At 44.2% G+C, this 23846-nt stretch overlaps 1 protein-coding gene across 1 annotated transcript; it reads left to right on the top strand.

Moving 5' to 3' along the window:
• Positions 1 to 838: 838 nt before the first annotated feature.
• Positions 839 to 18364, top strand: LOC126521791 (uncharacterized). The gene is made up of 2 exons (XM_072288910.1): positions 839 to 1022; positions 17352 to 18364. The coding sequence occupies exons 1-2, from the start codon at positions 839 to 841 to the stop codon at positions 18362 to 18364; spliced, it is 1197 nt and encodes a 398-aa protein (XP_072145011.1).
• The last annotated feature ends 5482 nt before the right edge of the window (positions 18365 to 23846 follow it).

The raw sequence follows: 23846 nt of genomic DNA, 5'->3' as shown, positions 1-23846 counted from the left end.
TAGTACTCGTTCTGAATATCCATCAATCGGCCCAACCATTCTTGTTGATGCTCACTATATTCCGACTGCGCCTAATTAAGAGCCGTAATTAAGGAGTCACGAAGTAGGAGGAGAATAGAAGGAAATACGTACGAGAGAAAAATAATATTCAAGCTTAGTATTCGACACCTTCTTGCTGCGATCTGTGTGAGACGTACTGTGCCTAAGAGTGCGGCTGCGAAATTCTGCGCTCGACAGTTTCGCGGCATAGACACTATAGTCTTTCGCCGTTCCCACGTTCATATTTGACCTAAAATAGCTGTACATGAAATACTAGAATTACTGCCAAAACGGTTGCTTTCCACAGTTTTTGGGGAGCCGTATAGAGGAAGCAAAGTGCACCTTACCTTAAGTCTGCCATCGTGGAAGAGAATATTTGCTCATTTTTTCTTTTTTCTCCACAATTTCAGCCTCGTTGGCGTACGCTGGCCTAGGGCCCGTTTCGAACATTGGTGTCGTTGGCGCTGTCGGACTTGGAGGCGGTGTCACCAGTGTGGGCTTAGGAAGAGGACTCAACGTTGCCGGCCCAGACGCCTCTGCTAGTGAAGGGTACCCTAACCTAGGCGCGCCCGTTTCACCTAGGTCAGGGTTTCTAGGCAGTGTTCCTACCGTTCCGAGCCGGTTTCCTTCTAGCTCCGGATCATCTTCCTCTGGTAGTCCTGGATTTTTCGGATCTGGCACTGGATCCGCGGGAGGACCTGACTCATTGGGTTCCTTGGGCGTTGGTACAATTGGAGGCGTTTATGGTTCACCGAGCTCTGCACCCGTCTCAAGCCCCCAATATTACGGATATGGCGATATGAATGGCTTCTACGGCAATGACTTCGGATACGGAAGTTATAGCACTGGTTACGCTCCTTCTGGTGGCTATGGCTCCGGCTATGGCTCAGGCTTTGGTTATAGCTCCGGCTTCGGCTCTGACGTCAACGGCTACGGAGGAAGCTTCGGAAATAGCTTTGGTTCTATTGGAGCCCCCTTGAGTGGTTATTTATCGTTCTCAGCTGGCAGAAACGTCTATAGGCGGCAAAAATTAGGCTTCCATTCCGGCTCTACCGGTTTTGGTAGAAGCCGTGATAGTTCTGGATCCTCTGGAGCATCTGCGAGAGCGAGTGGAAGCTCGGCAGCAAGTGCTGGGTAAGAATTTTTTAACGAGCATTGCTTTCTTCTCTGTTGATAATATTTATTCGCCTGTGGATTGACCTTGAGAGAATATTTATTTTATAAATGTGGCCGCGTTTGTTTTTGACAAGGCTGGCACGGCCCGTGCCATCATGTCTAACTTAGATAAGTATACCTGTAATAAATAATTAGCGATTGTGCTTTGTGAATTGATTGCTTGGACCCTTAACCACTCTAAAGCTGATTGTGAGTGCTTAGGCACAGTGGGTTCTCTGAAGGTTGACGCTGTGTTCAGTAGATCTAAATCATGAGTTACAGCAGGAACTTTGCGCTACCGACGTTCCCCTGACGGTGAAAGACACGGTTAATGTGCTGAAAAAATCTTAGAGATCACACAAAAAAGCTCTTTAATTGTAGTACCAGTCCAGCTTCCAACATACGCCTAATGCCATGCTCGCATGAGTGTTCTGCAGGAAATAAAGGTTCATTCGCTGCTTGAGCCGTAAAAAACCACACGAATCGACGTCTGTCTTGGTCATGTACTAGATAAACAATTGAGAGTTTATACGCAGCTCGCCTTAGCGACTATGGTGATTCATCACTCAACTCAAAGCTATTGAGCCCAGGATTAAGATATTAAAGTTGCTTTAAATTGTAGGTACAATACCCTGCAAGTTTTCCCCCATACTATGCTGGATTTCACATCACAGTTCTTGCCGTATCCTTCTCTTTTCTTTGGGCTCGGTCACATATACTTGCGCAAGACGAATCATAATTACTCTGAAACAATCAAATGTCCATAACATGCATATTTAAATGAATACTTACATTCTTACGTTCGTTTACATTTCTCTTCTAGTTCGTCTTCTTCCTGATCTAGCCACTAATCAATTGACACTATCATGCCCTGCCATCTTAAGAAGATCACTGTAAGTAGGCTTCTTCAGAGACGTACTGTCATACCCAGTTGCACGAGTGTTCCTTTTTTTTACCTTCGTCATTTGCTCGCATGATATGCTGCGCCTCGTTATATGTCAGGACAGGATGGGCGTCTGGGCGTTGCGGATGAAAAGTGAATAGGATGCAAAGAAAGAAGTAATAGCAAAATGCTGATGTCAATATTAAATACTTCTCGAAAGAGGCGTACTCTGGAGGGAAAAATAACTGAGAAGTTAATAATAATAATAATATTTGGAGTTTTACGTGCCAAAACCACTTTCTGATTATGAGGCACGCCGTAGTGGAGGACTCCGGAAATTTTGACCCCCTGGGGTTCTTTAACGTGCACCTAAATCTAAGCACACGGGTGTTTTCGCATTTCGCCCCCATCGAAATGCGGCCGCCGTGGCCGGGATACGATCCCGCGACCTCGTGCTCAGCAGCCCAACACCATAGCCACTGAGCAACCACGGCGGGTAACTGAGAAGTTTAGGTGCAGTAATGTAATTAAATGTGTCATAGGAACTAAAATTTCTTCTTGATTGAAACATCTTTAGGATAGCTTTATTTTGAAACAGGAAATCAATCTTTGTGTGGGCATTTGTTAACGTTAAGTGTATACAAGCGAGGCATTTGCATTATGAGAATGCTGGCTACTTTCTCCAATGATTGTTTTATAGCATCACATGCTAAAATACAGATGTGCTGAGATTGACCTTATATTTTTTGTAGCGCAAAGGGTAAAAAAAGTCTCATAATCTAATATATATGTATATGTATATATATATATATATATATATATATATATATATATATATATATATATATATATATATATATATATATAGTGACCTCAAAGAGTTCGGTAATGTAATTCATTCGCTGGCGTCAATGAATACCTTTAGTCCGCGTCTGTGTAGCGCTCTTTTCTTTTCTTCAAGTATGTTAAACCAACTCCCCCCCATCAAGCGTCTACTGCTTTTATTAGTTCCTCTTTACGCATTTCAGTAGTGCTAAGTATTGATGAACGCGATTACATTTCTAAATGCTCACATATATGAACACTATGAGCACACACAAAACTTATCTCATTTACATGTGAAATTCTGCGTTTCACGAAAGAGCAGAGGTGAATTCAGTGTCCATTTGTGTCTGTTTCAGGTCTCTGCCGGTTCCTGCCTGGATATTTCAATGAACAAGAATGTCTGTAGACACATAAAGGAACACCTCGCCACAATCCCTCGCAACGACCTAACAATAATCATCGTAGTTAAGTTTGTTATTGAAAATATGTGTCCTCGTTTATGAGTGTAGTGGGTGGAGTCAGCGATCACCATGCTTTACCAATATATTGCGGAGTATCACTTAATATATATGTACTAGGATGAACATAGTGAACTCGCGTTCACCCTATTACCGAGTCTGACGACTCCTATTGTAGTAGGCGCTCAGCGACTGTACGATTGAATTCGTATTCGTTATGATCTGAACCATATCTACACTGTTCTAGATTTTGTACAAGTGAGCTAGAAACTCCAGCTTTCGAAGAACTTCTGTTTTTTTTTCCAGACGGCCCAATCTATGTAGACCTTGTTTCCGTTGGCAGTTCCATATTACTGGCGCAGTGGCGCCATCTATGGTCAGTCGGCATGCTGGCTTGGGCGAGCACTCCGTGTTTTATGCCAGATACACGCTCGGCGGCAGTTTCTGGTGGTGGTTCTCGCGCTCCCGCGGTCTGTTTAGTATGGCACGGCGTCTTCTGGCGGGAAACGATATTGTGAGATATGCAGAAGTGACTGAAGTCGGCATGGCCGGAGTCTCTTCCGGCATCCAGACGGACGGAGCACTCAGCGCGGTGTGTCCGCGCGAGCTACGTATTTCTGAAAATTAGTTTCATGAATGTGACCTTATTGCAGCGTACTCAATGCAATTCTAAGCTGTGGTTTAGCAACAAGGAGCCGCTACTAAACATACGACGATCCAAACAGCATGGGTACCGTTCTACTGCGGAGTATATAAGGTGTGCTATCTACTTTGACTAGAGTTCAAATTGTTATCTACAGATACATATAACGGCATACCGTACAGTGCGATTGAATCACACTTGTCGAATGGTCGAGCGACCGGCTGCGAACTGCCTGAGCGTCCGAAGCAGTGGTAAACGCTAGGTAATAGATCTGTTTGTTCTATATAGTGCATGGTCCAAGCATGCGAGGTATTACGTCGTTAGCCAATGTTTATTTGTTGTTTTCGTGGCGACAAAAAAAGAAATGAAAACCGTCTTTCTTTTCTTTTTATTTCTTTCTTTTTGTTGTTCTTGTGTCCCTTCAATGTTTGGTCTTGTTCGTCCCGTCTTTTATGACGCACTACCTCCTTTTTTTTTCGGAAACTGTCTCCTCACAAATAGCCGTCGGATTCTTTTAATGCGATCCAATTTAGATGTTGCTGATTCACAGGGAAAGAAAGCAATGCCGAAGCTCGAATATTATATGTATTATGCTGGTTTGCCAGCCGCAGTGATAGCTCTGTCGAGCAACGTCATCGGCCACATACGGGAGGCTAACGTAGTCATAGCGTAGCGATTTCAGGTCTAATATACTTGAAATGCTTGAGAACGGTGCCGATGACTGACGTTAGTATTTTATAGCAATTGGGGCCTATAGTATTTTATAGCAGCGCAGTGCCAGCCCGCGCAAGCCACAGAGGAGGAAAAGCTCGCCGCGTGCCCTTTCTTCCTCGTCCGATGAAAAGGTCTATGGGAGCTGAAAGCTTAATGCACAGGATCGCGTCTTGAGTGTATGCAATCCTGTAGGTAGCAAAGAGAACAGGAAGGAATTGTTGCCACTGGTTGCGACTCGTGTAACGGAACTCGTTGGGCACCGGTCGGCAGAGAGAGAATGTGAAAAGGGCAAGGTAGAGGGTTATCCTACACAGCGAAAGGTGGAGAAACGAAGGGAAAGTTGAAAGAAAGAACGAGAAGGTTCCCTGAATTAATGTGCGTGCAAGGTACTGTGATCGAGGTCCATGACAGCTCTGGCAAGTCGATCTAAGGCGCTGATGAACAAGCCGAAGTTCTGAAATCTTTTAAAAGCGAACTTTTCATTACCTGTCTCTACAGTGCGTGAATGCGCATATATATATATATATATATATATATATATATATATATATATATATATATATATATATATATATATATATATATATATATATATATATATATATATATATATAGATATATATATATATTGTGACCCTGCTTAAAATGCGGTGTCGCTGTTCACAACTTCGTTTCAGGCCACTGTTTCACTTTTCTCGTGATAATAAAACTCCCCCTCTCTCTCTTTCCTCACCCGGAAAGCCTGTCGTGCTTACTTGAACGGATTAAAGCAGAGAGGAGTCACAAGTTGATGAAGAAGTGAAAATTATTCAATTGGAGCTTCAGCCTGGAGCTGACGCATCGGCAAAGGGCACATGTCTTCGTCAGGTCGACAACAGGTTTCCTTGGCTGTGTTTGTATCGCTGCCATAGTGCCGTTTACAGATGTAAGGGAAGACTTAAAGTTCTATAGTTCCCGCCCTCATCTTCCCTACACTTTTAAGCTCCTCGCTCACTAGTGCTAGTAATGTGTATGTTTGGTTCTGTGGTGCAGCTACTAAGAACAGGCGGCGACCAATCATAGTAGAGCAAACATAGTATTCGCGAAGTTGGCCAGTCTGTGACAAGCATTTCCTACTGCCAGTAAGCTTTGTGAATTAGGTCTCTCTTTAACATACAAAATACTTTTTGAATACAAGCCTAAATCAAGAAAGCTTGTATACTGCCGCAACGCGATAAAACAGGACACAGGGTCACGGTGCGACAAAGAACCCAACTCTATATTTTGGGAGCTGTAGGAGTTGTTGTCGTTGTTGTGCCTTCAAAATTTGGCTCGTACCTACAATGAAGGACGGGCCAAAAATACGGTAGTTTGAATCGCCATCCTCGTCTTCCTCGGAAGAACGGTGGGTGCTGGCCACGCACTTCAGTTCGTTGCCTTCGACAGTCTAGCTCTAAGACGTGGCAATATGTTCGCTGCGTGTGTGCGAGTTCAAAACAGCCTGCTTGGAGACATACTGCTCATTGATGCCCACAGAGTCCCAGAATAGAGAAAGAGAGCGTGTTACGAGATTTATGGAAACATTTTCACTGGGCTGTACTGGTTTCCTGGGAGCACAACATGGCAGTCGCTTTCATTAAAATCTACAGATTACCATAAATCAAGTGTTCCAAACTTCAAAAAAAAAAAAAAAACCGTGCCGTCATACTGCGTGCGATTTTACCGTTATTCGCCTGTATTTTGTGCAGCTCACCAAAGAAAAATAGAGTCAAGGCAAAAAGAGAAACCAGACGAGCTTCCGGTTGGCTACCCTGCACAGGGGTAAAAGTCAGGAGAACACAGACCGAAATCTCACCAAACCTCACCATCTCACCAAACCAATCTCAGTATGACTGTCGACGGTGATGCGATTAGCATTGAAGGAGTGTAGCGACACAACGTATTGTCATAACCGAAACGCGTCATGTATGACGCGTGTACTGCAGCGAGGCTCCTCTATCGCGCGTCGCTCTGGACACGCTGCGCCATCTATCTGGCGGCGCCGCCACAAGATCCACACGAAGTCTTTTGGCGTGGCCACCGGGATTGCACCAGTGGCGCGCAGGTGCGCTTAAGACGTGTACTGCAGCCGGTCTCCTGTCTCGCGCTTCGTCTGGATTGATGAATGGATGGATGTATGCTAGTAGCGTCCCCTTCGAAACAGGGCGGTGACCTGCGCTCCCAAGCTCTATTTTTACAGCGAAGCTGTATATGGCTAGGTTTCCGTTTTTCTTTTTCTGCGTGCGTAGAAGAGGTTCCCGTAGACTAAGAAATTGACAGTGCGCCGATAACGCCGGGCTATAAGCGCTAAAGGCGCGTTTTAAGTCCGACGTTGTGTGTGCGCTTCTGTACTGTGGCGTTGACATCGCCTAGAGCCGTTATCAGCAGTTTCGTTCTGGCCACGCTATGGGTAGGACGGGTATCGTGCGCACCGAGGAATAGCAGCGCGCCCTCCAAGAACGACGGCGTGAGCAGAAGCGGGAACGGGCGCGAAGGCGGCGGCAAGCCGCTGACGCCGAGCGCGCGTCGGTCGACCGGCATGGATTGTCGCGAAGCCGCCTTCCGTCCGTCGAAGAACAGCAGCGTGCCCCTGAAGATCGCCTTCGCGAAATAGAAGCGGCAATGGGCACGTTGGCGACGGCGGAAGGAGACCACCGACGACGAGCGGGCTGCCAACGCCAAGCGCATGCGCGATGCCTTTCGGCACCTCAAATACCGCGAGGAGGACAGGTTGGGCATTCAATGCTATACACATGTCAATGTACGAACTACGCGTCATCGGTCGTGTGTAGACTCGAAGTTTGCTAAATATCTTTCTAGCATCGTCGTTCAGCCGACGACCGTCTACCATAAGTGGCCATAAAGCGATGTGCACTATGGTAACAAAATCAAATAAAAGGCGGTAGGATCACGAAGTCACGTGTATGTGTCTTTATTCAATTAATATAGTAATCACCACATATTACATAAACATAGTCATCACTATACGCAGGTTCGCTGGTAATGCACCTTCGCAGAGTGGAGTGGCACTGTACTTTTCTTATTTTGCCGGACGTTTTACTTATATTCGGTTACCTCTGGGTACGGTGCTCCATCCAGCAGAGCTGCCGAGAAGTCGGCGTGTGGGCTCTGTGATGCGTGTCGCGGCGGTGTGTATGAACACTGAAAATTCCCAACTTGCTGGCCGAATACCCAGCGGAGCATAACCCAGTAAACCCAAGTAGGCGTCAAAGAAGTTCATTGAAGAGTGGCACATCGTGCATTTGGCGCAGCTCGCTGTTGCGTCGGGCTGGTGTACTGAGGAATCAGTCTTGCATGGTTTCTAAATCAGTGAAGCACGGGAGAAAGAGCAAAGGTTTTCTTTTTTATTGAGGGGGTTGGGGGCTAGACACCCAGATGGCTGCTGAGTAGGGACTGTGTGATGTAACGCAAAAATTCTAATCGCATTAAAGGAGGGATACAAATGAGAAAGCGAGTACGACTCTCACGGGAAATCATGAACAGTACCACAAATGGTCGCTCAGGCTGGTACACATCAAGAATTGCGATGGTGCGCGAATAGCTGTTGCGTCAGCGGTGGTGTGGTCATGGTCAAAATCTTTGGCCTTGACCACAGTCTCGAGTAATCTTCACAGTCCAGCCTGTTTATCGCTTCCTGGATGGAGAGGCGTTGTACGTCATATCAAGAACAGCTGCAAAACAGCTGTTTCGCGATTTCCTCACGTGAACAGGTGTTGATTGTCGGACTTTTTTGTCATTCCCATAAAGAACGTGTAAGAGTTTGTGAATTCGACTCCCAGTCATATGCAGTACTAATGCTAGTAAAGTTTAACTTTACAGGGCTAAAGTTTAACTTTTCAGGTGCGTCTTTACAATTTACTTATGTCGGAACGTCACCGCCGCTGCCGAAATTCGATCCTGCGGCATTGTGAAAAGCAGAAAGCCAACGGCGCTGAGTCAGCACATGTGTAGGCACAATGAACAATAACTTTGAACAAGCCAATACGTGCGCTCCTATCGCCTAGTACTGAATGTTCTTTACGTCCTACCGAACGCTGCTGACATCGAATTGGAAGGGAGCCATACGAAAACTGCATTCGAGGAAAGCAGCTGCAGCACTAGTTACACATATTTATGCACACACTCACTCACTGCACTCACTCACTCACTCACTCACTCACTCACTCACTCACTCACTCACTCACTCACTCACTCACTCACTCACTCACTCACTCACTCACTCACTCACTCACTCACTCACTCACTCACTCACTCACTCACTCACTCACTCACTCACTCACTCACTCACTCACTCACTCACTCACTCACTCACTCACTCACTCACTCACTCACTCACTCACTCACTCACTCACTCACTCTTGTAGCCCGAAGACATAAAAGAAAGGAGTTATTAACAGAAAATACACATCCAAAGGAAGAAAATGATACCAACCAAACAAGACATACAAGACTTCCACACGGAGGCATGGGTCACCTTTTGGAAGCAAGGCCTTTGCAGGGAACGCCAATGATCTAACACTTATTAGCTGCTCTTAATCGACGGAGTTCTTTTCTTTCTTTTGACACGAATTTACTGCCCTATCATACGAGATCTCTTCAAACTGTCGATATTAACATAGTATATTCGTAGGGTGTTGGGCTGGCAGAGTTTCTTGGGTTGCAGATAAGAGGCGAGAATGCGGTTACCATTCTCTGCTTGTCTGTGGCAAAATATAAAAATGGCAGATGTTAAATGCTTAACTTGAACTGCAGCTGTGTGCTTTGTTTTTTGTTCTTTTTTTATTCGCCACGTGACCTAATTATGCCGAAATAATTATAAAATACAAGCCCTCCGGGGTGTGTGTTTGTACTCCTCCTTTTATACGTTCTATTCATGTTTGTACGTGGAGGACATATGCACAAGTAGCTCAAAACGACAAAATGTAGACAACATTTGGGTAGCGGCAGGGACAGGTGTTAGATACCGAGCGAACTCTCCGTTTCCACCTCATTAACTTTATTATGATATGTCCGCATTGTAATGATTGCACGTAGTTGTTTATTATTTATGGTATAATTGATTTTGTTGATTTGGCTCTAGAAATTGAAAAATGAAATTTTCGATGTAATTGCCACCTCAGCATTTCCAAAGCAACCAATTTTTAACACAATAGAACAGACGTTAGCGCGGCTTCACGAAAAATTCACCTTATAGGGGTTATTGTGGCCGGAGGCCAAAAAACAAGTTCACCTTTAACATTTAGTTCATTGTTGAAAATTTTATCGAAGAGGCTTGAACCGAAACATTTTCTCCGCAATTCGTGTACCTAATTTAATTGGTGGACCTAAATTTAATTTCAATGATGCGACCTTGGCGTAGCAGTATTAATTAGAAAGCATGCAACGAGCGGAGCGATAACAAACACGCCCGGTGGTGTTTTTCAGCTCGACGCTAGAAGGATTTCAACTAGACCAAGTATATTCGAGTTTTGATACGACTAAAAATCTGTTCAAAAGTGAGCTTAATGTTGAAGGGAACATCTGAAGAACTTCGGCGTAGGCATGCGAGCATGCGAGTAGCAATAATAGTTATTAGTTCAATATGCGCATTCCACGAAAGGTTGTGGCTCATCTGCGCCAATATTACCGGAAATGTTCTTACGCTAAAGCTCCTCAAGAGAGGAGATGGCAACCAGCCGTTACGTTGGACACACACATTGTTGGTGAAGGTGGTAATCTCGAATGACCAGCACCACTTACAAACTAAAATCTTTGTGAATTTGGCTGCTGCATTCTGCAACATTTGAAGGTATCTGGCTGCCCCAAGCAAAGTGAAAAAGTAAGTGGAGATTTGGCGCTAAATATGTTGAGAAATGCGATAGCCAAACGTCGCACCTCTTTGAGGTCCTGAAATTATGATGTAAACGGTGTTAGCCACATTGCAAGGTGTTGTTCCGGAGCTCACTCGACACACGCCCTGCCTCATCGACGAGTGAAGTGCCACCGATGGTGGTACGGAGCTGACCACCGTTTGTTGCATTATGTATACACATACACATACACGTACACGTACACATACACGTACACATACACATACACATACACGCATAAACACTCTTCTAAGTTCTTCCATCCTGTGTCCACTTCTGCCACGTGACCGACTTCCCTCCCTTCGCCCTCACACACTTTTTTTCACTTCGACATTCCTCATGCTAACGCAATGAAACTTAGTCTCTCTCAACTCCAACGCTAAAAGTAGGTTTGTAGCTAGTGATTGCAATGGGAGAAGTTAGCGCATAGCTGTTCTGCTGTCTGTTAATTGTTGCATCTAACATTATCTGTGGTCCGCCAGTGAAACACGCTGGTGAAGCGGTGTAAGGGGCGAAAGCACGTTAAGCGTTTCCCTAGCTGCCACCCTAGGCGGCCGCCTGCTTCACTTACGTGACGAAACGTCCCTGCCCGTGTACCAAGGTGCCTGTACAAAGTACCAGCGGCTAACGGTTAGTTAGTAAGGCTGTAAGTTTAATACTAGGATCATTGCGAATAGTCCGCTCATCTCGCCTGCCCCCCGCCATCACCAGGACCAGCCATTCGATTCCGTCCACCGACCACGTGCTCACTTAGTTATATTTCCGCGCTCCTCCGTCCATACAGCTCGTGAAGAGAATGATAGTCCCACTTCCATCGCCACTGCACCTGCCTTGAACTGATTCAAACCAATTCTTAACGCTTGTTCGTCCCCGACTAATTATATTTTTAAACACTTTTTTCTACTCCACATGTAATGTCCCATGTTGGACCTTTGGAGTAAAAGAAAGAAAGAAAGAAAGAAAGAAAGAAAGAATTACTCTCATTCTTTTACATTTAGTAATAATAAAGCTCATTAGCTATTTATCACACCAACTTGAAATCATTCCTATACTGTACATTCAGGAGAGCAGCATCTACTGAATTCTTTTTTTTGTTCCATTTGGCGTGATATCAAAGTAAATTATGCACATGATCTTTTTTTAGACTATACAGATTTGTTATAATATAGCTGTAAGCGCAGCGAACGTGGCGCTCTTGTAAAGGAGTTCCTAGGCGATGCTTACATACTTTGCCGCAGATTTATTTATTTGCATACCCTCAAAACCCGAGGGCATTACAGGGAGCAGTAATGAGCATACATGAAGCAGTTGGCAACCTTTCTGAATTTAGTGATGTCATAGATGGCAGCGATGGAGGCGGGAAGGTGGTTCCAGTCCTTTCTTTACCTATAACGTGAGATCCACAATGTATATTAACGAAGTATAATAATTTCATTTTTTTTTCTTAGTGCCTTTGGGGTAAATGCTTAAACAAACAGCAAATTTAGTAGGCAGTCATTTTAATGCCCCACCATTTCCTTTTATATCTTGAAAGACGCCCCTAATTCGAGGCATTCATCATCGAACTTCAAAGCTCATTCGAGGCAATGTTGAAACTGATCACGTCCCGCTGCTACGCCTCACGGACACGCCTCGTAAAGAAGTGTGTGACGATGTTTGAGTGATGGCTTGTCGCGGCAAATCCACACACAGTACACATCCGCACATGCTTGCCATGCAAAGCGCGGCGTATCAGTAGCTGCCGCGACTGGCCGTGAACTTCAGCTTCCATCTACGCCTCGCATTTCATCAAGGGATGTTTCCTTATGATATGATAGCGTGTGCCGCCTTATCTGTTTCTGGGCTACCTGAATTTACCGTTGAAATTTGCTGACGAATATCTCGGATTATGTGCGATTTTAAAGACAAAAAAAGGCGGGTGCATTAAAAATGTGACTGCCTCCAAATTTGCCATTTACACAGCAGGTGTCAAGGCACTGAAAGAAGAGAAAATAACTTTTTTTTTTATTGCACAGTCTTCTGAAATTCACGTTATTAGCAGGAAAGTACGTGTCACTTGACTTAGGAACTCCTCTCCGTAAACTCAACTTTAGCAACGCTTATGACTTTTGTTAATAAAATATCTGTACAGTAAAAAAAAAAAGTACTCCTTATAAGCCTGACTTGACGGTTTAATGATGACGTTGCAATAGCGACTTGTTCGGTTAATTGCTGGACACAACACGTAATCAACGGCAAATGGCGACTTTTAAAAAGGCGCATCACAAGCTTTTATAGTAATAGCAAATAGCTTAACAAATAATAGCGAATAGCTTGACGGAAGAGCTAATATCGGCATGTAAATCATTAATGGACTATGTAAGAAATAACAACTGAGCCAAAATGGAACGTTGCGGCAAATCTGAAGTGACAGGAAAAGCAGGGAAATGATAGTCGTTAGCGTGGACGTCACGCCGCATGAGAAGTTAGTCGAAAAACACTGTATTGAGCCTCAAATATAAGGATCAGTATTTAGTTTGCTTAATGCTAGAAGGGGTAAGCTGTGGGATGCCCTGCAAAAATTCTTAGCAAAGCCTAGCAAATAACAACCAATCCTGACGTTTTGGTCGACAGACCTAAATTAAAAGTCAGCAAAAAATGAGTAATGGGGTCTCACGAGAACATTACTTCCTAAAACTGCGCTGACAAGCGGAAAAGAACGAATTCGGTTAAAGGAAAGGGGGGAGGGGACTATACTGTAGTTAGAATAGATAATACGTTCATGAAGTCTGCAGGGTCAGAGGTTTTTGCATATATTTGAGGGGAGAATGAGTGTAACCCGATTTCTGTAGGGGAACGCATTTCACGCCCCCCCCTCCTCAGTCACTCAGAAAAATACACGTCTGCAATGATTGCATGTGAACCGCATGCGATTATGCCGTTACTTGATTTTTAATGAATGTTTTTCTTTCGTGGTCTGTCATTACTTGTGCAAATAATGCGCGTTGTGACGTACAACGTGCTAACTCCAACTTTCTGTGAACTGAGGTTTAGTAAGTTCTGACATTTATTTGTATTTGTTGTAGTAATCCATCTTGTTTGCTTGCTTTCTTGCTTGCTTGCTTGCTTGCTTGCTTGCGTGTTTAGGCCGGCCTATTTTTGCTGTCTACTGTCTGCCTAAGCGGGAACGAGTATCCAGCATCACCCATAACGCCAACTTCGTTTACATACACATTTAATAATGAAAAGTGTCACGAGCATTACAAAAGAATAAATGTTTGTATTTTGCGAAACGTTACCAAGACCCGCGCTGCTGAATATATTGAAACCATCGATTGAAACAAGGAGTTCAAAAAATTCATCGTCATACACTACAAGGTTGGAAGAGGCTATCGTGCGAGTGGAAACAGGAAGCAGAAACGTCATTTACTGCACTGCACCAATCTTCAGTGCAGAGAACAATCGTTGCTCTTAGCAAATGAATTGGCAGCATCAACCATATTTCTCTCTCAACCATATTTCCAATTTGTCGGGGATCATGTATGAGTTGGGGTGACCAATCTTCAGTGCAGAGAACCATCCTTGCTCTTAGCAAATGAATTGGCAGCATCAACCATATTTCTCTCTCAACCATATTTTCAATTTGTCGGGGATTATGTATGAGTTGGGGTGGCAACGTACATACGTGAAAAACACATTTTGCCTACTCGCAAAAGTCAGCGAAGTTATTTGCCAGCCCATATACGTTTTCCCCACGCATGTACAGTCGACAATAAAGGCTTACATAACTCTTTTTTTACGAGAAATATGAATTTCTGTTCTATTGTGGCATGTCGGTAGTAACATAATGGATAACTATGCATAGGGCGCCAAATCTATATACTACAAATTGAAACTTTGGATTGGAGGCTTAGGCTTCCCGGGAATTCATCTTGTTCGCAAATCCCATCTCCCCTATACGTTTGTGGCCTATATAATGTATTGCCGCGTGCAAAAGTAACAGACCACCCAGCGCTTTTTAAACGGGAGAGTTACTATTAACTAACAACTACACTTTTGCTAGCTGATGGGAAATTGGAAGTCATCAATCAAAAGGGAGGGTGCAGGATTATCCGGCGTTCTGTGGCTCAAATTATGAAAACCTTGGAAAAGAAGGGAGACCAAAAGAACGATGGACTCGAGGGTGCGTACAGTCGCGTTCAATATGAGCTGCAACATAGGGCCCATGTTCGAAGGGGCCCCAAGATATCACGGTGGTGCCGACATGCGAAAACTTAATAAATACTAGTCAATGGAATGGTATTCAGTTTTCCCATTTGTTGAAGTCTTGGAGCCTCTTCAATTACGGGCACCATGTTACAGCAAATATTGGAAGCGAGTGCACGTTTTCATTGCAGTGAACACTGAACCAGCCATTTACTGAACATGAAGATGAGACTTACTATGCGTTAATGAACAGCGCAAAGAAAAAAAAGAAGGTGCCGAACGGTCGAATCCAGTCTCAGGCGGATTCTGTTGCTACCCGCTGTTATCGGACAATGCACGCTTGTTTCAGCGTTGCTGACGGGACATCAATAACCAAGAGTAACAAACTTGAGCATTGTGTTGTCTAAGCACGCACGGGGTGGGCATTGTATTTCCGACAACAGCGTACGTATTTCGTCCAAAACGCGTCCGTAGCGCTTACGGTTCCAAAAGGGAGGAAGGTCACGCTCTTCTATGACAACAGTGCCCTCTCTGAGACATCACGAAACAGCGGCCCATACCAGCGCGAATAATGAATATTGTTCAAATTTTACGAAATCGAGAGAACCAAATCAAAACTTGCTGGAAAAACATTAAAACACATAACAAAAGATAAAAGAAAGACGTTCACGTGACTACCGCTTTCGGAACTCGTGCCCAGAGCACCATATAAAAACCGACGCCCGCAGTCCAGAATTCACACTTGTGCAGGTCGTCAAGTAATAGCCGCCCGGCACAACACAGCAGCCATGAAGGCCTTCGTTGCCATTGCTCTCCTATCCGCTGGTGAGGTTATGGAACTTTATGACTTCGCCGCAGTTTGTCTTAGGAATCCTAAGCAGCAGCTTAAGATCCTCTACGCTCCATGCTCATGGGATGCATTTTTTTCCGGAGCATTTATCGCTAAAGCCAACGTAAAGGCTAACATCAAGATGTTCCCCCTCTCTGAGCATTCACCCTACTATACGATTTGTGAGTTCGGCTGTTCGAAAAATGCATTTGTCACCACAAGCTGTGCCTATTTCAAGATAATCTTACTTTCTAAAATGTGCCGATTGTTTGTGTAACACGGTCTGTGTTGTAACTGATGGGACGCTATAATATTTTCGGTATATTCAAAGACAACAGACGCTGGTAGGACTCTAAGCTACTAGACTCGAGGCTATTGAATGTTCGACCAGTCTTAATGCACTTAAAGACAGTCAGCAGTTTTCCCTGCACGGAGTGTCGGAGTTCTAATTTCATTGTAGGGAACTTTTTTCTGTTTCCTTTTTTTTTAAGACAGTGTGCGAAGGAAGAAGCTTATCAAGGTGAACGGAACAGTATGTGGGGGAGGGGTAGGTGAACTCGGGTGCATATCTATAACTTCCTTACGAATGATCTTCTGTAGCCCCTGCGAAAAACCACGGCTGGTATTTATAAACGGTTGCGAAAATATATTGGCCGCATTGGCATCTTCGGAAGTTTTTGACAGGCTATGAAACGTTTGGGATTCTTGCTGTTCAAGATAGAAGTTGTTTCGTCCAAGTCTATTACACGTGCATTCAGAACTTCCCGAGCGCAATAATCAGGCAGCATTAATAGCTAGGAGGATCTAAATGCGGAGTTAACCTTCTACGCACAAAGATCGAACTGAAATGTCAGATTAAGTCCTTGGGAAATGTTAACTGAAACGCCAGTGTATTTCATGGCATATCGTAACGCCGAATATCACTAAATGAGTGCTACTGCTGTAATTTGTGATAGGCAGGCATCACTTTATTGCCCGACTTGCAACATGTGGCCTAAATTGTAAAAATATTTAAGCTTGCAAAACTGTGACATGCGATGTAAAGGTAATACATAAGAACGGAAATTGACAAATTTTAAGTAATTACGCAAATTATTGTGGAAATGTTTGCTGCTGCTTACGTGCACCTAGCCACCTTGCTTAAGGGCAAAAACGTTAGTTTTTGTGGAATACGTAACAGCTATAGTTTTTTGAAAAGAACCTCAAGAAAAAAGAGAAAAAAGAAGAAACAACCTAATTGAAAAAAGTAATGAACCAAGTGTATATTTTGATAGACGCCGTAGTTAAGGAGGTATGAAGTAGGAGGAAAGTAGGGAAGGTAGTGTACGGTAAAATGTTAATTTATTCCTCAGCGTTCCTTACTACCAGCTCTGTGAGACATACTCTATGTGCCAAAGACTTTGCTGTAAAATTTTCCAATGCGAGAGATCGTGCTAATTGGTATTCCATGACCAAACTTTTTTAGCGCGCAAAACCACGACCACGGAAGGGATAAGAGCTCTAGTGCCTATAATCATTATTTCAGCATGAAAACCTCTTGGCTCGAGCGCTTATGTGCTTTGCGTCCTTGTAGCTGTCAAGGTCACTTCAATTCGATATGAATAAAGAATAAACGCGCCGCCCAGGTTAAACAACGATAGAGCATTCATATAAGTGACAACACAGCGGTTTTTGTGGAGCTGAGTACCGGGTGTAGCATGGACTGAAGGCTGGGCATTACTTCGGTATTGAGGAAGCTCATATTTGCCTGTGTTTTTTCCTTACTCCATTTCAGCCTCCCTGGTGTCCGCTGGGCCCCGTCCCTCTTCGAAGGTGGACGTTCGCGTTGGCGGCGCTGGAGTACCCGGCGCTGGAGTCGCCGGAAGCAGCTTCGGTCATCCGGCCAGACCTTCCAGTGTGCACGGATCGTTCTCCACATCATTCCCCGGAGTAAGCCTTGGAAGTGGAGCAGGCGCCGGTGGATCTGGCTTTGGAAGTGGACTAGGCTCCGCAGGACATGGCTTTGGAAGTGGAGTAGGCACCGTCGCATCTGGCTTTGGAAGTGGAGGAAGCTTCGTAGGATATGGCTCTGGAAGTGGAGTAGGCTCCGTCGGATCTGGCTCTAGTGTCAGCTCAGGCTTTCCCTCCGTAGGCACACCAGGAGGATTCGGAACAGGGTTTACTGGCAGTTTTCCTTCACTGCCAAGTGTACTCCCCGGAAGTTCTGTCTCTTCCTCCTCTGGCAGTTCTGGGTCTCTTGGATCTAATGCTGGACCCGCGGGACAACCCAGCTTTACAGGATCGTTTGGCGTAGTTCCGAGTGGAGGCTCGTTTGGTTCGCCGTACCCTGGAGGCCATGGTTTCTTTAGTGGACCCACTTATGGCCCCGCATATTACGGAAACGGTGGCTTCGATGGCTTTTACGGCAGTGGCTTCGGCAACGGTGTCAGCGACGGAGGTTATTATGGTGCTGGTTTTGTTCCTTTTGGTGGCTATGGTTCTGGCTACGGCTCCGGCTATGGCTCCGGCTATGGCTCCGGTTTTGATTCTGGCTTTGGAGGTTATGGAGGCCGCTTCGGCGGCAACTTCGGTGGTTTCGGCGGCCCCTCTGGGTTTTACGCCTTCCCTGGCCAAGGCTACTTTGGGGTCCAGCCGGGCTATGGATTTAGCTTCGGCCCTAGCCATTTTGGAAGCAGCAATGGTAGAGCTGGATCTTCCCGAAGTGCGGGAGCAAATGGAAATACTGGCTCTGGAAGCTCCAGGTAAGCTCATTTTAGCGAGTGTTATAGATTTCTGTTCGTCGTCTTAGAAATTTTCAAACATAGCCCATGAGACAAAGGCAAAATAATTGGAGGCAATGAGCAAACTTTGTGTTGTTTAAGCACATGCCTGTTTACTTTCTTATGGTACCAGCGTGTTAATGTATAATTCAGAGCGGAGTAACGTATTTTGGTACTTTTCTTAGACCAATAAGTATCATCTCGTACGTTGTATGCAGGTACCACGGCAAGATGCATTTTCTAAAGCTTGAGGAAAGGTTGATAAGGACCAAAAAGAAATTTGTGCCGCTAAAGCAACATTAACGTCTCGCACTCACACGTGATTGCGACTCGATCGAAATGCCGCACGGTTACCAGGTTCATCTACGATGTGCAATAAAGAGCTGTTCACGTGTATATTATAAAAACAATCTACTAATGCGTTTGCCGCATAACCACTCGCAAAGCATATTGCTGTGCGAGGTTTATTGTCTCCAAGGCTAAATGCAGTGTTCTATGGTTTCCCTTTTAGCTCACCCTCTGCTTCATCTAACCAGTAATGGATAATCAACAATCCTAGGCATCTTAAAGATACCGGAGTAAGTATTCTTCATACAATAACAACATTCCATAACCACTCCTGACATGTAACCACTCTTACAACCACTCTCCTATACAGCGACTACTATTTTACCACTCTGCAATAACCACTTCTAATATATTGCCCGGAACCGTTCTACTTGGGCGCGCGACATAATTTATGTGTGCAGTGCCTGTTTTTCTTTAAGCAAATCTGTAGAAGCGACGTTTGGATCATTTTACACGTTGCTTAAAGACAAACGATCATTACCTAAACAAATACAAAGCTTGCGACAAGACCTCACGTTGGTAGCCATTCTCGCCTTCAGTTTGCCTTCCAAAGCTATATCTTTCCCTTTTTCATTAGCACAATTTCTAAATATTTTATTCTTTTATATATGCAGAATGCGAGGTGTAGCCACCTAATGAAAGCCGATTGTTGTTTTTAAGGCTGAGCTAACGCGACCGTTCTTAAAGAAGAAACTAATTGAACGCACATTTCTATCTGTTTCAGGTTCCACGTAGTGGTTCCCTAATAATTTCAAAGGACTAGAAATACTATCAACGCGATAAATGCACACTTCGCAAGTTCACAATCCTACTCTGGAACGTCTCAGCAATAAATATGATGTTCCAGATTTGTATTGATGTGTTGTCGCCTTGTTTTGAAGAATGGAATAATCACCGGCAGTGATGGCCACGCTTTGCCGGGATCTCACACAGTGTCGCCTGTGTTCGAGAAGAGACGCCCAATATTCAGAACTTCGAGAATCTAAGGCGGGATGATTGGAGGCGGAGCTTGTTGGCTTATCACTGCGATGCACACTGGGTCTTCTAAACAAACTGTCCGCGATAGCAATGTTTAGCGCTCTGCTGAGACGTCTGAGAACACTGGCGTTGCGTGGTGCCGCATCTCGATGGGGCACGATACGATATCGAAGGAATATCGTCAGCGTCGGTTAGCGTCCAAAGAAAGCATTACATGAATTTAGCTTCGCGTTCACCACGGTGTGTCGCATGCATACAGCTGCTCCGCTTGAACTCAGCATGGGCACGACGCTCATGCCAGGAGTGAAGGCCAGAACGCTGCCCTGTCTCCGCAAGAGGGGATGTAGCCGAGCGTGAGCTAAACGCATTTCGCGCCTCTGGAAGCCACTCAGCGCGTGTGTCGGCGATAGCAGGGCATCACGACAACGCCGACGCCAACGGCGACACTAACGGCGACGGTGAAAATGCGCGTCGAGTGTCCGCACTGGTAATATCGCGATAGGAAAAAAAAAACCCTAGGTTCCCTTAATTACGAAATCTCATCTCCGATTGTCCGTCCGCTGAACCACGCAGTTTGAACGAGTGCGCGTCCATTCCTCGAAAAGCTTTATGTATACGTCTACGCTTCATTTTCTGACAGTGTGTCTTAAAAGCTACAATTTCTTAGAAATTTCTTGAACTTTATGCGGGAACATAGATAAGATTCGCATTCTAATGATAAGCTGAAATTATTAGCCTGGCTCATTGCCTAGGATACTTCTCGAGGTGCTGGAGTATAATCACGGAAATCACACGAACTCACAAAAACATGTAGACCAGCAAACGAACACATACACAACAAACCTGTTCCGAAAGTTTTGTTAAGGCGTGTAGATATCAGTAACGCCAGCAGCGCTTTCGTAGCGTAGCCGGGAAATAAAATGCATTTAATCAGGAGGGTCAAATATATGAGTCATTAGCAACAGTTACGCTTACTGTTTTAGCAAGTATAATATATATGCTCCTACTTTGTTCCAAAACGTTCATGACCCGCAAGAAAGGCCCTTTTATCGTCTTCTATGGCAGCAGCGCTTAGTTAGTGAGTATCTGCGGCAACCCTTCTTCGCCCAACACAGCAAGAACATCCCTGTTTTCCTTGGTCTTTATCCTTACCGATCGTGTTGGCGACACTGTACGTCCCCGTTATTTTTTTCTTTCTTACATAATTTAATTCGTTTTTTTTTCCTTCTACTATTTCCGGCCTCCACACAAAATGACCGCGCTTGTTCTTGTCTATCAACGTTCCTCGCTTCCACGCTTCTGACACCGTTTCCTTCCGGCCAGCGGGAACTGCAGAAGTGCCGTTGTCCTCAACAAATTACACGGTTCCTCGCGCTTTCTGAGATAGGAAGACTTTTGTCCTCTTCATTAATTTGCCAATTTCCTTTATTACCCAGTTTTCGTCTTGCGTTGCTGGGGCCTCTCCTAAGTGCAGTCGCTGTGCACTTTTCTTTTTCATTCCTTTTTTTTTTGGTTGCGGCAGGGTGTGACGTTACTTCTGTTTTCTTTGTAGTACTGTCTTTCTTTCTCGTAAAATTAAGGAATCTGCTTACCGTTGATGAGCTCCGAGAGAAATGAACCAGAAAGCGAACGTTCGAAAGGAAATAAGTGACGCGATAGAACTTACAGCACCAAAGTACCGTCGCCAACACTTCCCAGTTCGCCTCGGCTAACAAAAGCGCGATGACACATTGAGCGATCTAAGGAACACACGAAAAAGGTAACTGAGCTGGCACTTTCGCACATTAATCAGCATTTTGATAGCTTGACCGGGAGATATCAAGAAGTGCTGCCGATTTTCACCGTACAGGTCAGCCGTTCTCAGCTTGCTCACAAATGGATGAATAAATAATTGGGCCTATTACGAAATTGCCAGTGATTTTTGTGGGTGTGGGGGCCTTTTCGAAAGCATTACAGAAATGACCTTTTGTATGAACGCGGGTCGCACTCGTGCTGTGTTGGTAGGCCTTATTTTTTTTTGCATATTGTTTCCTTTCCCTTTTTTTTTTCTAGAGGGCGAACACAAATTTTTTTTGAATACGAATCGAATACAAATAGTAAGTGCTGAACATCGAATCGGATATTGAATAGTCGAACGCAGACGCATATATTTACAGCAGTAATATTTATTTTAATATAATAGAGGTACCACGTTTGTACATGCAGACTAGGGTAAAAAAAGAAAACCATCACAAACAATTAGAATCAGTTTTAAACAGATCACTATTTGTCATTAAATGAACTGCGTGAAAATTCTTTTAAAATATTTAGAGCTTGGTTACAAATGAGCTTTCCAAATTGAATGGCAGCTCCGTGATTAGCTTCCCCTCACCCAAAAAATACCTCTAAATAAGTGGTTGTTGAAAAGAAAAAAGAATCAACAGTTAAGGAAAAAGAAAAAAAAAAAGCTGCTGAATACTTGTGCACAGTATACACCCGGAAAAAGGCCTGTTGCAGGGAAAACATCAGTGGTTCTAGAGTAACAAATATAACTACTACATGACCAAAGTTCAGGAAACACTAACTAACTTATTACAAGCAATGTTCATGGACTGGCATGTAGGCTTCCGACGTGAAACCAAAAACAAAGCTTACATTGCCCATTTTGTACGCTCGTTGCTTGTAAAGCTTTTGTCGTTCTTCCACTGCTGATAATCGGCGATACTTTGTTTATCAGACGGAGAACAGTAACCCGACCTCAACGGTCGGTTATTGTGGAATATTTCGTTAGTTCGAATATTCGAAAACACCGAATAGTTTCTTTTCAATTACGAATACCAATAGTTAGTTTTCGATTAGTATTCGATTCGATTAGCATTCCAAACTTTGAATACTCGCACGTCCCTATTTTTTTTCCTCACACGAAACATATGCGTCGGGGCCATGGCATTATCTGCTTTCGTTTTTCGTACTTTAGTAGCTCGAATATCAGGTAATGGTATTTGGTAGTTGTGGTGACTGTGTGGAAAGCATAATTATTTGAGAGTCCTCCATAACGCTGGCTATGCCTATTTTCATTCTCGAGAGAGCAATTTCATTATTTCTAAAATAATTTTTTGAATGATACGAATAACTAAATAGATGTTAACACCAACATAGGGCTACATCTTTTCACAAGGGTGACATGGAAAGGGATCACATATTATTCCATAAGACAGCAAATATAATATAATATTAGATATTACAAACGCAAGAAAGGATGCATTTTAAAATGGCACATTATTCTGACTTATGCTTAGCGTAAGAAATAGCACAGATGCAGCGCAAAAGGATAACATGTTACAATAGATCAAGGTGCGTAGCAATATAATCATTATAAATCTTGCAAACAGTAGCATTGCAATGTAGATGCAGAAGATATCAGATGAGAGAAAAATGCATAGAGTATACATGTATAATACAACGCGCATAACTGCAGTGAATGTTTCCCCAGGTGAGACACACACCTACAAACGGCGTTCCAGTTAAAGACGTTCGCGAAGGCCAGTAGATCGCAGAAAGCGCAATAGCGCTTGCACGGCCTTCTTCTGTGACGTTAGGTCCCTTCGGTGGTGTAGAATTCTTTTTTCCGATAGCGGTTGGTCGTCCAGTTGGTCAAGTTCGTGGTGAAGGCGTTTCTTTTCGATTTTTCGTGCGTTTTCCTCTCTGTCCTCTTTCTAACCCCTAACTTCTATCCCCAGTGTAGGGTAGCAAACCGGACACTGATATCTGGTTAACCTGCCTGCCCTTTCTCTTCATCTCTCTCTCTCTCTCCCAGGTGAAACTCAGTATTACTTTCCAATATTAGTGATCTCCAAAAACTCTTTAGGAGCAGTGAACTTACGTTTTACGTCTCTATAGTACAGCACAATCAAAGGAGAGCAGCGCGTACTGCCGTTACATTACACTGCCGTACTTCCGAAACGAACAGCCCGAAAGCCTTGATACAAAAACCGGCACGCGTTTCTAGTGCAGGGACGTGTGTGTCTTGCAAATACCACACATCTTGCTTCCCTCGCTATGCATGCAGATTAAATCCCTTTCGTTCTCTATCTCTCTTTTTTGTCAGGATCAAATAAGTCAGACAATTTGTTCCCTTTTGCGACGTGCGTTATCCACTGCCT

Source organism: Dermacentor andersoni, chromosome 6 (assembly GCF_023375885.2).
Source record: "Dermacentor andersoni chromosome 6, qqDerAnde1_hic_scaffold, whole genome shotgun sequence".
In the NCBI taxonomy this organism is placed as follows: Eukaryota; Metazoa; Arthropoda; class Arachnida; order Ixodida; family Ixodidae; genus Dermacentor; species Dermacentor andersoni.
The sequence above is the reverse complement of the archived record's forward strand: the minus strand, read 5'-3'. Positions and strand labels throughout refer to the sequence as shown.

What these genes read in the sequence shown, in the direction of transcription:
- LOC126521791 (XM_072288910.1), top strand. Translation starts at nt 839, where the DNA reads ATGAATGGCTTCTACGGCAATGACTTCGGATACGGAAGTTATAGCACT. An exon ending in TATTGGAGCCCCCTTGAGTG is followed by an intron (nt 1,023 to 17,351) that starts GTTATTTATCGT and finishes TTCGGTATTGAG; the next exon opens with GAAGCTCATATTTGCCTGTG.